Source organism: Colobus angolensis, unplaced genomic scaffold (assembly GCF_000951035.1).
Source record: "Colobus angolensis palliatus isolate OR3802 unplaced genomic scaffold, Cang.pa_1.0 Scaffold245, whole genome shotgun sequence".
In the NCBI taxonomy this organism is placed as follows: domain Eukaryota; kingdom Metazoa; phylum Chordata; class Mammalia; order Primates; family Cercopithecidae; genus Colobus; species Colobus angolensis.
The window spans coordinates 1,181,297-1,198,030 of NW_012115655.1; the positions used below are offsets into that span (position 1 = coordinate 1,181,297).

Below are 16,734 nucleotides of genomic sequence, written 5' to 3' on the forward strand. Positions count from 1 at the left end.
CTATCTCTTGAACTCGTGATCTGCCTGCCTCAGCCTCCCAAAGTGCTGAGACCACAGGCGTGAGCCACCGCGCCCAGCTGAAAACCATTTTTCTTATTTAACAATAATACACTCTCGCTGCAGAAGAATTACAAAGCGAGAAAAAAAGTACAAAGAATTAGGGAAAAAGAGGTGGTTTTTTTTTTTTGCATATTTCTAACATTCTGGCATATTTCATTTCAGCTGTTTTGCTACGTTTATTTTATGACATATTTTTAGAATATTTACAAAATATTTAAAAAGTGCAAAGAAGAAAAGCAAATACCATCAACTCTACTACCCAGAGCCAATCAATTCTATTATTTTGGCATATTTCCTTCCAGTGTTTAGCCTAGGCATTTAAAAAATGCAACTGACTGATCATGACCAGGCTGGAATCCTCTTTTTCAGACTAATGTGATACATTTCTATGACTCACATTTCTCTTTTAATGAAACATTACTTACTGTTTTTACCATCTTTAAGAGTCATGTTTCTGGTATAAGAGATATTCAGTCTTCTTCCACTGCTAGACGAAAATGGAGAGAATTGATCTAGAAAAAATTTAAAATTCAGTAACAAATTTATGAGCATCAAGCCTATGAAATTTACACCTTACAAAAGAAAACATAAAATGCAAGTCCTGGTCAGGCACTGTGGCTCACACCTGTAATTCCAGCACTTTGGGAGGCCAAGGCAGAGAGATCACAAGGTCAGGAGATCGAGACCATCCTGGTTAACACAGTGAAACCCCGTCTCTACTAAAAATACAAAAAAATTAGCCGGGCATGGTGGTGGGTGCCTATAGTCCCAGCTCCTTGGGAGGCTGAGGCAAGAGAATGGTGTGAACCTGGGAGGCGGAGCTTGCAGTGAGCCAAGATTGTGCCACCACACTCTAGCCTGGGCGACAGAGCGAGACTCCATCTCCAAAAAAAAACAAAAAACAAAAAACAAGCAAGTCCTAAACTGGCAGCTCAGATGTGCTGTTTTTGTTTTTGTTGTTTTAAGTTTAAATGGATACTTTTGTTTACATCTTACGAAATTTCATTTGAAAAATTCTAGCTTCTACTGAAGAATCTATTTGCAACCTAAACTCTAATCCTATGGTGGCATAAACTGTACCATGGTCACCCCCTTTTGATGGGGCAAATTCATTCCAGGTCACCAAAGTCTCTACTGCTCGCTATTTTTCTTTCACCTGGCCTCTTTTACTCTTTTATGTTGTTGGCTCAGCCCTTACAGCCTTTTTTTTTTTTTTTTTTTCCGAGACGAGTCTCGTTCTGTTGCCCAGGCTGGAGAGCAGTGGCATGATCTCGGCTCACTGCAACCTCCACCTCCTGGGTTCAAGTGATTCACCTGCCTCAGCCTCCTGAGTAGCTGGGATTACAGGTGCATGCCACCATAGCCGGTTAATTTTGTATTTTTAGTGGAGACGGGGTTTCACCATGTTGGCCAGGCTGACTTAAGGTCAAACTCCTGACCTTAAGTGATCCACCTGCCCTAAGCCTCCCAAAGTGTTGGGATTACAAGCGTGAGCCACCGCGCCTGGCCCCTTATGGGCATTTGGGTGTACATCCTCTATTGGACAATATCCAGGTGCTTCAGCATAGCTAAGCTGATGCAATTTATTCTGAACCTCATATCTGTACCAATAATAAACTTTTAAAAGGAAGGTCACAGTAAGAGAACACTCCATTCTAAAAATGTTAAGTTCAGGCTCAGGAATACCACATGGGACATATTTAGATGCATTTTCATTCAATGTAAAAGGATAAAATGAGGATAGAGTACAAATCTTCCAAAGATGTAGTTTTCAGCACTTAAAACATGTTACATTTTAAGCTTTCAAAAGAGCTATCTTGAATGAATCTAAATGATATAGAAATTAAAGATTCTAATGATAGGATCGTATAATAATATAGGTTCAGTATCACTTATCCAAAATGCTTGGGACCAGAAGTGTTTTGAATTTCAGATTTTTTTTTTTTGATTTTGGATTATTTGCATTATATTTAACTGGCTTAGCATCCCTGATCCAAATATCTGGAATCTGAAATGTTCCAATGAGCATTTCCTTTGAGCATCATGTTAGCGCTGAAAAAGCTTCAGATTCTGGAGCATTTTGGATTTGGGGATTTGGGATGCTCAAACTGTATAGGGTAATACAATAATTACCAATAAAAGAGAAAAATAGATCAGATTTTTTTTTTTTTTTTTGAGGCGGAGTCTCGCTCTGTCGCCCGGACTGGAGTGTAGTGGCCGGATCTCAGCTCACTGCAAGCTCCGCCTCCCGGGTTTACGCCATTCTCCTGCCTCAGCCTCCGGAGTAGCTGGGACTACAGGCGCCTGCCACCTCGCCCGGCTAGTTTTTGTATTTTTAGTAGAGACGGGGTTTCACCGTGTTAGCCAGGATGGTCTCGATCTCCTGACCTCGTGATCCGGCCGTCTCGGCCTCCCAAAGTGCTGGGATTACAGGCTTGAGCCACCGCGCCCGGCCTCAGATTTTTAAAAATTCTGTTTGTTCTGAAGGTCAGAGCTAGCCTGATGTGCAAAAAGTATGTGAGAGCTGAGATTCTGTAGCAATTTAAAGGGCAGAATTTTTTTTTTTTTTAATACTTTAAGTTCTAGGGTACATGTGCACAACGTGCAGGTTTGTTACATATGTATACATGTGCCATGTTGGTGTGCTGCACCCATTAACTCGTCATTTACATTAGGCATTTCTCCTAATGCTATCCCTTCCCCTTCTCCCTCCCCCAAACCCACAACAGGTCCTGGTGTGTGATGTTCCCCACCCTGTGTCCAAGTGTTCTCATTGTTCAATTCCCACCTATGAGTGAGAACATGTGGTGTTTGGTTTAAGGGCAGAACTTTCTAATGGAGAACTGACTGAAAGTATAAACTACCCGATGAAGTAATGAACTTTCAGTTTCCCAAGGTGTTAGGAAGAAGTTGGGCAACAGCTTAGTGGGTGTGCTGGGGCAGGGATGCAATGTATGTGTGTGGTAGCCAGGATGAACCCTTGTTATGGCCGTTCCTATGCTTGGATACTATGACACTATGAAGTCTCTAGGTAGACACTCAATCACAGGATGGAAAAAGAGGAAGAAGTAATTCGACAGTAAGTCATGGGTAACCTAAGGGAATCTAAGTCTCTGGTGTTCTGTCTTGAGACTCTGGGACAAAGGGAGTTGCTGCAGGTACAAAGGACATAACAAAGTAGGGCCATGAGGAGTGGTGAACAAAAGAAGTGGTAGGAAATTAGCATAGGGGAGAACAAGTGCTTGACTGAAAAGAGAGCCATTTCTTTCTTTTTTTTTTTTTTTTTTGAGATGGAGTCTCGCCCTGTTGCCCAGGCTGGAGCGCAGTGGCGTGATCTCGGTTCACTGCAACCTCCGCCTCCTGGGTTCAAGCAATTCTCTTGCCTCAGCCTCCCAAGTAGCTGGGACTACAGGCGTGTGCCACCACGCCCGGCTTATTTTTTGTATTTTTAGTAGAGATGGGGTTTCACTGTGTTAGCCAGGATGGTCTTGATCTCCTGACATCATGATCCACCCGCCCCGGCCTCCCAAAGTGCTGGGATTATAGACGTGAGCCACCGTGCTCACGTCTGTAAAAAAAGAGATCCATTTCTACAATGTTAGGTGATTCGTTATACTCCAGTGAACGGGTTAAACAGTGTTTATGGGTGCATCCATGGTAAGTGAAGAGCTTTCCTTCATACTAAAAAACACGTCTGCAAACTTCATACTAAAAAAGAAAGAATGCAAAGAATGATGTCAGTCACTGAGAGGAGAAAAGAGAGGCAAGGGTGCCATACAGAAAGAAAAGCATGTTCAATGATGATTTGCAAAACTTGACAAGCAGAGGAAAGAGAAAAGCCTTCCGTACCATGTGCCTGAAGAGTGAAAGCGTCGGTCATGGCTTTCTCCTTGAGGATGAGACCCAGGGCTGCCTGGCATAAAGACTCTTTGGCTGCAGCCTTCCGACTAAGCAACAATTCTTTGTGGTGTTGAGGGATGAAATCAGTGTGCACGTTCCCAGCTTCAAACTCTGGGTGGCCAGACAGATTGAGTAAGAAGTCAATGTTGGTGTGCAGTCCAACAATCTAGGAAGAGAATAAAGCCCCAGTTCCTCATGAGTGGGAAAAACAATATGTTCAGAAAACCATCTGTTCTTTTTATCTAAGCATTTTCTACTGTGAACAACTCTTACGAAAAATAAAAAACCTACTAAGGTACCATGTGGCAAAAGGACAACTCTCAGGGAAAAAAAACACAAAAAACCATCTCACTATCACTATGTCCATCCACTATTACTATATCCACCTGGACTTGACACTCAAAATTACATTTTAATATGACAAAGAGTATACTGGAAATACCGAGGCACTTACTTGACTCAGGTTAGGAACATAATGAATGTTAAGAAACATAAATGAAATTCATTTGCAAGGTATTGAAGACTTGCTGCTCAGAACACTTCCACAGAATAGGAAGACTGCAAACAGCAAGCTGGATTGCTATACTGGGGAGAGGATAGGATTAAATGACCTCCTTCCATTAAAAGAGCTTCCTTCCAACAATAAAATCCAAATTTTATATACTGATACAAAAATTTTAAAAGGTATAAAATTAACTCAAATACACCAATAAATGGGATCAAAAGTAAAACCAGCTATCTGAGCTTTGGGTTCATTCATTCACTCATCCATTCCTTCATTCATTTAACAGCCATTTCCTGAGCATCTCTTAAGTGACAGGCTCTGATCCAGGCACTGTGAGAAACAAAAGGTATGAAGTCCCTGCCTTCACAGTCTCTGTTTACATTCTAGGGCAACAAGTAACAATATCTGTAAACAGGTATTGAATATAATGTCACATGCTACGGAGAAAATGAAGGCTGGCTACGAGGATAAAGAATAACAAAAGGTCATACTTTAAATGCGGCAGCCTGGGAAAGGGTTCAGAGCAGGAGAGCGGGGTAGTCAGGAGTGAGCCCTGCAATCATGTGGAGGAAGAACATTCTGGAAGATTGGACAGGAATGCATGGCTGCATGCTGAGAGAGTCTCAGAAGCAGCAAGGCGGCCAGTGTGGTTGAAGCCACAGAAACCAGAGCTTTGATCAATTATTAACACATAACAAGTTGAATAACTGAGTGAATAAATCCTTCTATGGGCCAAATCAATGTGATATGGGACTTTCTGCACCAAGGAAATTAATGTTCTACAGGAAAACAACAAACTCTATTAAAGGGATGAAACTGAACATAATTATTTTACTTTAGAGAAAACAAACCCAGACTGCAGGCATACTGGGTAGCGAAAACAACATTCAGGAAAACATCTGCTTTTATTTCCTAAGTATTTTCTACTGTGGACAGCTCTTAGGAAAAATAAAAAACCTACTAAGGTACCATGTATAGTTGGATTTATCTACAGAGTGAAGAGGATTTCACCGAAACATAGCACTGACACTAACAATTTTACTTCTGCAATCTTTCTTTTGTAACTGAAATGAAGAAGTCCTCAAACCCTGCTCTGGCCCTTGCAAAATTCTCCCATATGAAACTATTTTGTTTGGGCAATTGGTGGAAATCGAAAATGCGCTGACAAGACCAAGGCCTTGCCAAAGACAAAGGCTGACCTCTGGTGCTGAGCAAACACATCAAGGTCACCGGCACGGTCTCAGATCACTCACATTGTACTGACGAAGGCTGTACCTCAGTTTTGTCAATGCTGCCTGGCGATCTGCAGCCCACACGACCAGCTTTGCAATCATGGGGTCGTAATGCACAGAAACTTCATCTCCTGAAATTGAAAACCACGATAACCTCTTCAAGTCAAAACATAAAGGAATAAAATACAACAAGCAAGATGCTTTGTTATGTACATTTCACGCTCAATCCTCATAAACCCCTGCATGATAAGTAACATCGACACAAATTTATTCTTGAGGACCCTGAGGTTCAGAGGGCTTTGAAAACTTGCCAGGTGTAACAACGGTGGGTCACCCAATAGCACTAGGCCCTAATGTGGTGATTCAATGGCACACAAGCTGGCTTTCCCTCTCCTATCTTCTTCTGAAGCTTCTTTTCCCTTTTCATTTTCAAAGTCAGCACAATCATCCTCCACCCTCTCACATTCCCCTCATTTCTGCCCTTAGCATTCCCCACCCTCCACTCCTTCAGTTTCCACACCAGTCAAGCAAGTTTAATAATTCCTCTGTCCTGCAGGGTTGCTGGGAGGAGTGATAATAAAGTGACAAGTGCCATACCTGGCAAAGCTGATAAACCAATGGCAACTATCATCACTAGGATGGTTACAGTCCTAGAGAACAAGAATTTGAACCAGGGCGCATTCCACTAGTTAGAAATGGTTCAAGTAGAAAGGATGTAGTGCATTGTAAAGAATGTTGTTGTAGGGTCTTTCCATGATTTTGGCAGGTCACTTGACCTCTTTGAACCCCAGAGTCCTCACTGGTAAGATTAGATGCCTACAGGTGGCTCACGCCAGTACTCCCAAAATGTTGGGAGGCCAAGGTGGGCAGATCACAAGGTCAGGAGTTGGAGACCAGCCTGGCCAACATAGTGAAACCCTGTCTCTACTAAAAATACAAAAAATTAGCCGGGTGTGGTGGTGGGTGCCTATAATTCCAGCTACTCAGGAGGCTGAGGAAGGAGAATAATTTGAACCTGGGAAGCAGAGGTTGCAGTGAGCCAAAATTGTGCCACTGCACTCCAGCCTGGTCCACAAGAGTGAAACTCTGTCTCAAAAAAAAAAAAAAAAAAAGAAGGAACCAGTGGGGCAAGCAGAGTTAAGATGCTTTGCTAAGTTAAAGAGTCTACTAACTACCAAATCTTGCTGTGGCTTATCCAGAGCTCTCAAAATGCTACCAATTTATTTTTAAGAAGACCTAAATCCTCATTTTGGCTTTCAGGACACTAGGATTTGCCTTCAACCCGTCTCCAGCCACATATTTTCTTACTATTCTTCGAACATATCTTTCTCTCTTTTCTTCACTCTTCATTATGCTGTTAAATCTACCTATCTAAATCCATTCCAGACATCCATTTAAAAACTTGTCCTGGCCAGGCACGGTGGTTCACCCCTGTAATCCCAGCACCTTGAGAGGCCGAGGCAGGCAGATCACTTGAGGCTAGGAGTTTGAGACCAGCCTAGCCAACATGGTGAAAATCTGTCTCTACTAAAAATATAAAAAACAAAAAAAAATTAGCCAGGCATGGTGGTATACACCTGTAATCCCAGCTACTCGGGAGGCTGAGGCCTGAGAATCGCTTAAGTCAGGGAGATAAAGGTTGTAATGAGCCGAGATCATACCACTGTACTCCAGCCTGGGCACAGAGCGAGACCATCTCAAAAACAAAAACAAAAGCAAACAAAAAAAATCTGTCCTGATTATATCAGTCTAGCGTGACTTCTTACCCCTGAAAATTGCTATATCCTATCACTGTATAACTTATTCCAGCAACTGAAATTAAGATGATAGGAGACCATGGAGGCTCAGAGCACTGACTCTGGAGCCAGACTGTCTGGGTCTGAATCTTGGCTCCAAGGATGACCTTGAACAAGTCACTTAACTCTTCTGTGCTCCAGTTTCCTCATCTAGAAAACAGGGATGATAATAATGCCTACTCACAGGGTAGTTCTCATGGTGAAAGGAACACATGTAGAAAAATCACCTAGAGCAGTGCCTGTAAGTAGGAAGTCCTAAATAATCACTAGTTATGACCACTCTTATTAATCATATGCTGAACTGTGATAGCTCTTCCACTGTTTCTTCACTGTAATTTTTTTATTATTGTTTAGCTTATACTAAGTTTATGCATTAATTCTCCAACTTATACTTTATGTACGTTGAAGGCAGTCTGCCTTGTGCATAGCAGGTATCAGTCATCTTAAATCAGTTTTGTAATGACGCAAGGTCAAAAACAGTATGCACAAAATATTTCCTGGTTAGGTTTGACCAAGTACTGCTGAATTTCAAAGAAAAGGAGTTCACTGCTTAAAAACACTCACTATTCTTTAAAAATAACAATTCCAGAGGGAAAAACTAATGGTTACTGAGAAATCACTTAAATTCTTTATTTTAAAATATGCTAGACAGTTCCGTAAGACTCAGGGATCAGAATTTGTCCAAAAATAATAATGTACTAAAAACTTAAAAATTGAGTGAGACTTTTCATTTTCTTTGACTTTACCTTGCCGTACTCCAGTTTCAATCCTGGTGGAAGGATCTGCTCGAGGGGTAGAGAGGTGCACTAATGGGCCAGCCCCAGGCATGAAGTTATTGCTAGGATCTTCTGCATATATTCTAGCTTCGAAGGCATGGCCCTGCAGAGTTATTTCTTCCTGGCTCAGAGGAATCTTCTCTCCTGCTGCAATCTGGTAACAGAATAGTGTTTCTTATGAAATCTACCATATAGCGGCTACCAGACTTAGTAGATCAATGGTCTTGCTTTTTCTCTAGGTAAAACGTATATTTAGGTTTTGCAATGCAGCCAAATAAAAACTATTATTTTGTCTACTCATTTGAGTATTGGGCAAAACAAAAATAAATTAAAAAACAGACGCAGCTTGGCAACAGTCTATCATTTGGGCATCAGAGTTTTTAAATGGCAAAAGCAGGCAAAGTGATGGCTAACTTACAAATATAAAAATCAGTGTTTGCTCAATATAATCAAAACCAAAATTTCTTACTGGCAACATACTCTCAGTTTTCATTTAAAACATTAGCACTCAATTCCCAAATCAATTTTTTAAAAAAATAGTACATTACTGGTGTTTACGACTAGATTCACAGCCAAGCAAAAAGTGTGGCTGGTGTTGTCATCCTATGCTGTAATCTTCATCAGCAAGTGGGTGATAAAGCAAAACAGAAAGGGGAAAATTATGGTTTTTCAATTTTGTTATGTTGATGTGTACTGCATGATACCAGATTACAAACAGGGTGATCACTATGGTTTGTTGTTACTATAGTTATTACTATTTTGGCTATTATGTACCAATACAACAAATCACTCTCTTCAATTAACTAGTATACACTGGAAATGGCTATTGGAGGACACACTGCACTTTTCTCTATTTACTCTCAAGTTTTTTTCCAAGATGAGAAAATGACAACCTAAAAAAGCAATGTAGATACAGGAAAAAAGACTCTAAGTAACTTAGCATGACATTGAACTACACCGGTTAAGTACAAAACAGAGGCAAAAGTTTCATTTTTCTGAATCTGTAAATATGAAAGATCAGGATGCACAGCAGTTAAGAATGAAAGGAAACGGAACTCAGTTAAATGCCTTTATGGCAGTATATTTTGAAAATACCTCAGGTTCTGCAGCCAGATTGCCTAGGTTCAAATTTTGTCTCTATACTTAGTCATGTAGACACAAGTTTCTTAAGCCTTCCATGCTTCAGAGAAAAGTGTCTGGCATACAGTAAGCATTATGTTACCTATTATCATTCCATCCTTAGGATCTAGAACCAAAAATACCATTTGACCCAGCAATCACACTACTGGGTATATACCCAAAGGATTATAAATCATTCTACTAAAAAGATGCATGCACACGTATGTTTATTGCAGCACTGTTCACAATAGACTTGGAACAAATTCTTTAATATTTTAATAAAGAATTCTGGGCCAGGCACAGTGGCGCATGCCTGTAATCCTAGCAATTTGGGAGGCTGAGGCAGGCAGATCACCTGAGGTCAGTAGTTCAAGACTAGCCTGGCCAACATGGTAAAACCCCGTCTCTACTAAAAACACACAAATTAGCTGGGCATGGTGGTGCACGCCTGTAATCCCAGCTACACAGGAGGCTGAGGCAGAAGAATCGCTTGAACCTGGAGGTGGAGGTTGCAGTGAGCTGAGATCACATCATTGCACTCCAGCCTGGGCAAAAAAAGCAAAACTCCGTCTCTTATGTTCACCTTGACTTGTCTTTGCCTGTCCGTTTTCCTCCAAGCTTGGCATCCACTTGAGCGCCTCTGGGTCTTTGGAGATAGTGCCATTTGAGTTCTCTCAGGCTGACATTGGCCCTCTGGAACCCCTAACCTTGACATTTTCACCAGCTTTCCCTGAACACTGTTAACTATCTGTATCTGTAGCCTGAACCCGGGACACTCACATCAGTCACTGTTCAACCCTTGTTCTAGGAAGGCTTGACTACACAGGCAGGTCCTCAAGCTTGGACTCTTGACTCACCAAATGGTGAGCCCCTTTGTTTTACCTCTGTTTAAAGGCCAGATGCCAAATGCCTTGAACTGTATAAACCAGGTCCAGCAGCTTCCCTGAGTTCTAGTGTCCCTCCCCAGATGATAAAAGCTGGCTTCTCTTTCTGAAGAGTCTTGACAAGCTCTTACAAAAAATAAATGTCTGTTGGTTTCCCTAATGCCCAAAAGCTTTCTCCTTCCTTAATCCTTAGAAATCTTTTTTTCTCTTATGATTTCCAAAGTCTAAACTCTCTTGATTTACTGCTTCAGAAAAATTATCCTCCTTTTCCTTGAATTCTGGAAATATAAACACTCTTTCCAGAAGTTTCCAAAGCCACTACAGTTTTTCTTGACACTCACTAAAACTTACTAGCTTGCTGTGCCTGGTTTTCATTAGTGCCCTAGGATATAGAACCCCAGAAGAACCTTTTGGCTCAATTAAAACCACCAATCACCCCCAAGGAACCAACAAAAGGAGTATTATATTATTATTTACAGAAGTTCTGAAAAGATAAAATTTTCAAAATAATCAAGACTTTAGCATCACACCATGAAAAAAATAATTTAGATTCAGGATATATAAGGAACCAAGAATCCTACAGATATCAGGAATGTCTATATTGCTTAACAAATTTTTTTCATGTTAAGAAAAAGAAAGCTAAAGTAAAATCTATTGTTCTCACGAGAACAAAAACAGACTAAGCTATTATTAATATTTGAGAAGTATGTTTTGTGGAATTCTGGTTTATACCAGTGCTTCTCAAACTATCCACAGTAAAAGAACAGTTATAACCTTACGTGTTTGAAAAATACAGTAGACACGTCATAGCAATGCCAAAATGCTTTATAAGTTTCCAAACAATTACTCTGAATGAACATTTACTCATGGGCCAGTAACAGCCAGAAATCCGCACTTTACTTGGATCATTCTAGACCATCTCCTTGGCTCTTCATTCCCAACTCTGCCTTAGCTCATTTCATCTTGTCTAGCATCTGCCCTGCCTCTAAAATCGAATGATGGCCTGGTCCAGAATGCTGAGGCTTTAGGTAGACCATGAGGCTTTTCCCTTGAGGTGATGTGGTTGTAAGCAAGCCTCTGTGACAGAATCTCACCTGCTGGCTGCCCATGCCTAAGGGGAAATGAATCTGAGTCCTTAATGTGCCAAAAAAAAGCTACAGCATCAAATGTGGCTTCACTTTTTACGTCCCATCTTCCTGTTCTCATCACAACCACCAAGAACTGAATCCTGTCCAAAATGACACCTGCTTTAGGAGGTCAGAAGGTAGTAACCTATTCTCAAGACTGTGTTGTTACTGTTGTTGTTTTTGGTATTTTGTAAATTATAGATTCAGGTGGAACACGTGAACGTTTGCTACATGAGTATTTTGCATAATGCTGGGGTTTGGGCTTCTGGTGCACCCATCACTCAAACAGTGAACATGGTACCATTTATGTAGTTTTTCAACCCTCGCCTCCCTCCCATCAAGACTGATTATTTTTTCTTTTCTTTTGTTAAGATGGAGTCTCGCTCTGTCGCCCAGGCTGGAATGTAGCAGTGTGATCTCGGCTCACTGCAACCTCTGCCTCCTCAGCTCAAGTGATTCTCCTGCCTCAGCCTCCTGAGTATCAGCGACTACAGGCACCCAGCACCACGCCCAGCTAATTTTTGTATTTTTAGTAGAGACAGGGTTTCACCATGCTGGCCAAGCTGGTCTTGAACTTCTGACCTCAGGTGATCCACCTGCCTTGGCCTGCCAAAGTGTTGGGACTACAGGCGTGAGCCACCGCACCCAGCCAGGGCTGATCTTTAATAGAAAAAATATTCGCACTCTAAGCTGCCACTCCACCAAGTCAGTTCCTGTGATCATCTCAGTAACAGGATGTTCCACTTGCAGCCTTGTATTCATCTCCATGAAATAGAAATTATGTTTCGAGTCCATAATAAACTCCACAGTCCCTAAAAGATAAAAAACAATGGTCATATTCAATAGTGTATAATCAATCAGTAGCAAACCAAAATCTCCCATGATGCATCACATCAAGTTTTACTGCTGCCTTCATTCAATGGTAACACTTTGCATTTCATGAAGAAAACATCTTGCATTTGCAGCAGCATGAGTCTTAGTCAAAAATAGAGAGCTGTATGAAATTTGGCAACGGAAAGGTATATTCGGGGTTGTGAGCAAATGGTAAGCCCAAATTATGAATCCGTTTCAGCTGCTGTAACGGTGAGACCAAGAGTGGACCACATGTTACTGCCTCAGAGCACCAAGATCCTGGGAGCCTCATAGCATGACATCCCATCTCACCCTAACCCCATGGAGAAAAAGAAAACTTTTTTTCCATGACTGTGGGCTCCGAGGAATTTCCTTTTAAAGTCCTTTGGCTGGTAACCCATTGAAAGACTGTTTGGCAACTAAACCCTACTGGCATTCTATTAAGCTCTAAAAAAATTTCCCCTAACTTTATTAAGGTTTAATTTTAGACAACAAACTGTAACTACTGTAAGTGTAGGTGTGTGATTTACCAATTGAATACAATCATAGAACCACAATGAAACTATAGAACATTTCCATCATAAAAAACGTTCCCTTGTTCCCATTTGGAATCAGTCCCTTCACTAAATCCTGGGATCCAGGAAACCACCAATCTGCTTTCTGTCACTATAGTTTTTCTAGAATTTTATATAAATGAAATCATATAGTTTTTAGTCTTCTGTGTTTCTGTGTGTGTGTGTTTTTCTCTTAGCTTAAAGTGAATACAATGTAAAATTGTTTTTAAAAGTGTGGTCACAACCCATTAGTGGATTTTAAATTCAATTTTTTTTTTTTTTAAGACAGAATCTCACTCTGTCACCCAGGCTGGGGTGCAATGGCGCAATCTCGGCTCACTGCAACCTCTGCCTCCCGGGTTCAAGCAATTCTTCCACTTCACCCTCCCTGTAGATGGGAACACAGGCGCACGCCACTATGTCCGGCTAATTTTTTGTATTTTTAGTAGAGATGGGGTTTCACCATGTTGGCCAGGCTGGTCTCGAACTCCTGACCTCAAGTGATCCGCGTGCCTCGGCCTCCCAAAGTGCTGGGATTATAGGTGTGAGCCACTGTGCCCAGCTTAAAATCAATTTGAAGACTTTTGGCATCTGATCCGGCATCAAGGAGCTTAGAAGTTGCCACTCTGTCCTATCAAGTAAAAAGCTGAACAAGCTGAAAATCAACAATTCTTAAATTTGTCAGAGAAATCAGGTCACAGGGCAAGCTGCTTGTCCACAGAACCAGAGAGACAGACAACTGACAGGCAGATACAGAGATGCCATGAGGATAAGCCTGAGCTGTAATTGACAAATTCCTGGCAGCTCAGTGTGGACAACTCTGAGAGTTAAAAACTCCAAGGCGACCCAGTTACAGGAGGACCCCACACTTTTGTGAGTTTTACCTCCAGGAGCTCTGCCAGGGCTTCACAGTGAATATCAGAGAAAAATCCTCCCATGCTTCCAGCATCAGAAGAAGGGAAATGAAACCAGTTTGAAATACACCAAAACATTCAAGGTTTGCCCTTGAGAAAAACTATTTTATCAGAGCCTAAACGATTGGGATTTTATCAGAGCCTAATCTCACTGGGGGAGGAGAAATACCCAACCCCAGCCTTTGCCAGACATCCTGTCCAATCTAAGGGGTGGAGGAGAACAAAACAAAAACATACTGGGAAGCGCTGGTGAAGTTCACACACCAGGGGCACAGGCTCAGCAAGACTGACACCCAATCATGGGACAGTAGAACACGCCCCCTCCAGCCTTATCACATTACAAAAGGCCTGTTTAGCAAAATTCTCTTTACCCAGTACACCATGTCCATCTTTCAACAAAAAATTACAAGGCATACTAAAAGGCAAAAAACACAGTTCGAAGAAACTGAAGAAGCATCAGGTATGGCAGGAATGTTAGAATTATCAGACACAGAAATTCTAAACTGTGATTAACAGGCTAAGGGCTTTAATGAAAAAAGTAGACAACATGCAAGAACAGATGGACAATGTAAGCAGAGAGGTGAAAATTCTAAGAAAGAATAAAAAGGAAATGCTAGAATTGAAAAAAAAAACCAAAAAACCATAACCCTAATAGAAATGAAGCATGCTTTGGCGGGGCTCATTAGCACACTGGGTATGGCAGGGGAAAGAACCTCTGAACTTGAGGATATGACAACAGAAACTTTCAATTCTGAAAAACAATGAGAAAAAAACCTTAAACAGAACAATACCTAGCACTGTAAGCCAACTACAAAAGGTATAACTACACAGAATGAGAATACCAGAAGGAGAAGAAAGAAAGGAACGGAAGTAATATTTGAAACAGTAACAACATGTTACTGCATACTGTAGGCAACTGTAACACAGTGGTAAGTATTTGTATATCTAAATATATCTAAACCTAAAAAAAGTAATGCATTGTACTATGATGTTACAGTGGCCACAATGTTACTAGATAGGAATTTTTCAGCTGCATTTCAATCTTATGGAACCACTGTTATATTGAACAAAACGGTGTTATGCAGCATATGACCATACTTGATATGCTAAAACAGGAGAGGAAATTGGATCATATAAGATGCTCAATTAAAACCATGAAAGGCAGAAAAAGTCTGAAAGATAAAAATAGGAAAAAGGGCAATAAACAGAAAACAAGAATAAATATGGTAAATATTAATCAAAGTATATTAATAATCACTTTAAATGTTGATGTCTGAATATACCAATTAAAGGACAGAGGTTGTTCGAGTAGATAAAAAAGCAACAGACAAATATATGTTACCTACAAGAAATCCACTTTAAATATAAAGACTTGTAGATTTAAAGTAAAAACAGAGAAAGATAGAATATGCTAACACCAAAGAGAGTGGGAGTAGCCATCTTAATTTTAGAACAAATTTCAGAGCAGGAAAAGTTATCAGGGATGAGGGGCATTAAACAATGATAAAGGGGTAGACATAACAATTTTTAACATGCATGTACCTAACAACAGAGCATAAAATATATGTGGCAAAAAAGAATTGTAAGGAGAAATAGATTAATTCACTATTATAGTTGGAGACTTTAACACCTGTTATTAAATAAATATGGATGATCCAGCAGGCAGAAAATCAACAAGGACATAGTTGAACTCAACAGCACCATCAATCAACTGGATACAACTGTCATCTATAGACTATTTCATCCAACAACAGCAGAACACATTCTCAAACTAGAAAAGAATATTCACTAGGATAGACCACATTCTGGAACATAAACCACGTCTTAACAAATTTAAAAGAATAGTAATCACACGATGTCTGCTCTCAGAACATAACAGAATTAAACTAGAAATCACTAACAGAAGGATATCCGGAAAATCCTAAGATATTTGGATATTAAACAACACACTTCTAAATGACACCTGAATCAATAAAGAAATCTCAAGAAAAAATTTAAAATATTTTGAATTAAATAAAAATACAACTTTCAAAATTTGAAGAATGTATCAAAAGCAGTGCATAGTGGGAAATTTATAGCATTGAATGTATATATTAGAAAAGAAGAAAATACCAAAATTGATAATCTAATCTTATATTTTAATTAATGAGAACAGCAAATTAAATCCAAAGTAAGCAGAAGAAATAATAAAAATTAAAGCAAAAATTAATGAAATTGAAAATGGAAAATCAATAGAAAAAAATCACCAAAACCCAAACCAGTTCCTTGAAAAGATCAATAAAATCAATAACCTTGGCTGCGGCAGGCAGATCACAAGGTCAAGAGATCAAGACCATCCTGGCCAAGATGATGAAACCCCGTTTCTACTAAAAATACAAAAACTGAGCTGGGTGTGGTGGTGCACGCCTGTAGTCCCAGCTACTCAGGAGGCTGAGGCAGGAGAATCACTTGAACCCAGTGGGTGGAGGTTGCAGTGAGCCAAGATCTCACCACTGCACTCCAGCCTGGTGACAGAGTGAGACTCTGTTTCAAAAACAAAAACACAGTAACCTTTAGCCAGGTTAACCAAGAAAAAAAGAAGAGAGAAAACACAAATTGCTAGTAATGGAACAAAAAGAGGGCTATCACTACAGATCCCATGGATATTAAAATGATAATAAAGAAATACGAATAATTCTATGCCCACAAATGTGATAACCTAGACGAAATGAACCGATTCCTTCAAAGACACAATCTGTCAAAACTCATACAAGAAAGAGAGAACCTAGGGCCAGGTGCAGTGGCTCTTGTGTGTAATCCCAACACTTTGGGAGGCCAAGGTGGGAGGAATGCTTGAGCTCAGGGGTTTGAGACCAGCTTTGGCAATATAGGGGGACCCTGTCTCTACTAAAAGTTTAAAAATTAGCTGAGTGTTGTGGCACATGCCTGTAGTCCCAGCTACTTGGGAGGCTGAGGTGGGAAGACCACTTGAGTTCAGGAAGTGATAGCTGCAGTGAGGATTGGCCAGGCATGGTG

The 16,734-nt window shown here is 40.5% G+C and overlaps 1 protein-coding gene across 2 annotated transcripts in view; it reads right to left on the reverse strand.

Annotated features, from left to right (window-relative positions):
* Positions 1 to 16,734, reverse strand: part of MCCC1 (methylcrotonoyl-CoA carboxylase 1 (alpha)) — an 81,805-nt gene that overhangs the window by 17,174 nt on the left and 47,897 nt on the right. For both annotated transcript variants that reach the window (XM_011945785.1, XM_011945786.1), the window contains 5 exons: positions 12,084 to 12,211; positions 8,240 to 8,423; positions 5,719 to 5,828; positions 3,910 to 4,126; positions 486 to 572 (listed from right to left, as the gene is read on the reverse strand). In XM_011945785.1, coding sequence (XP_011801175.1) covers positions 486 to 572; positions 3,910 to 4,126; positions 5,719 to 5,828; positions 8,240 to 8,423; positions 12,084 to 12,211 — 726 coding nt within the window. The remainder of the gene's footprint in view (positions 1 to 485; positions 573 to 3,909; positions 4,127 to 5,718; positions 5,829 to 8,239; positions 8,424 to 12,083; positions 12,212 to 16,734) is intronic.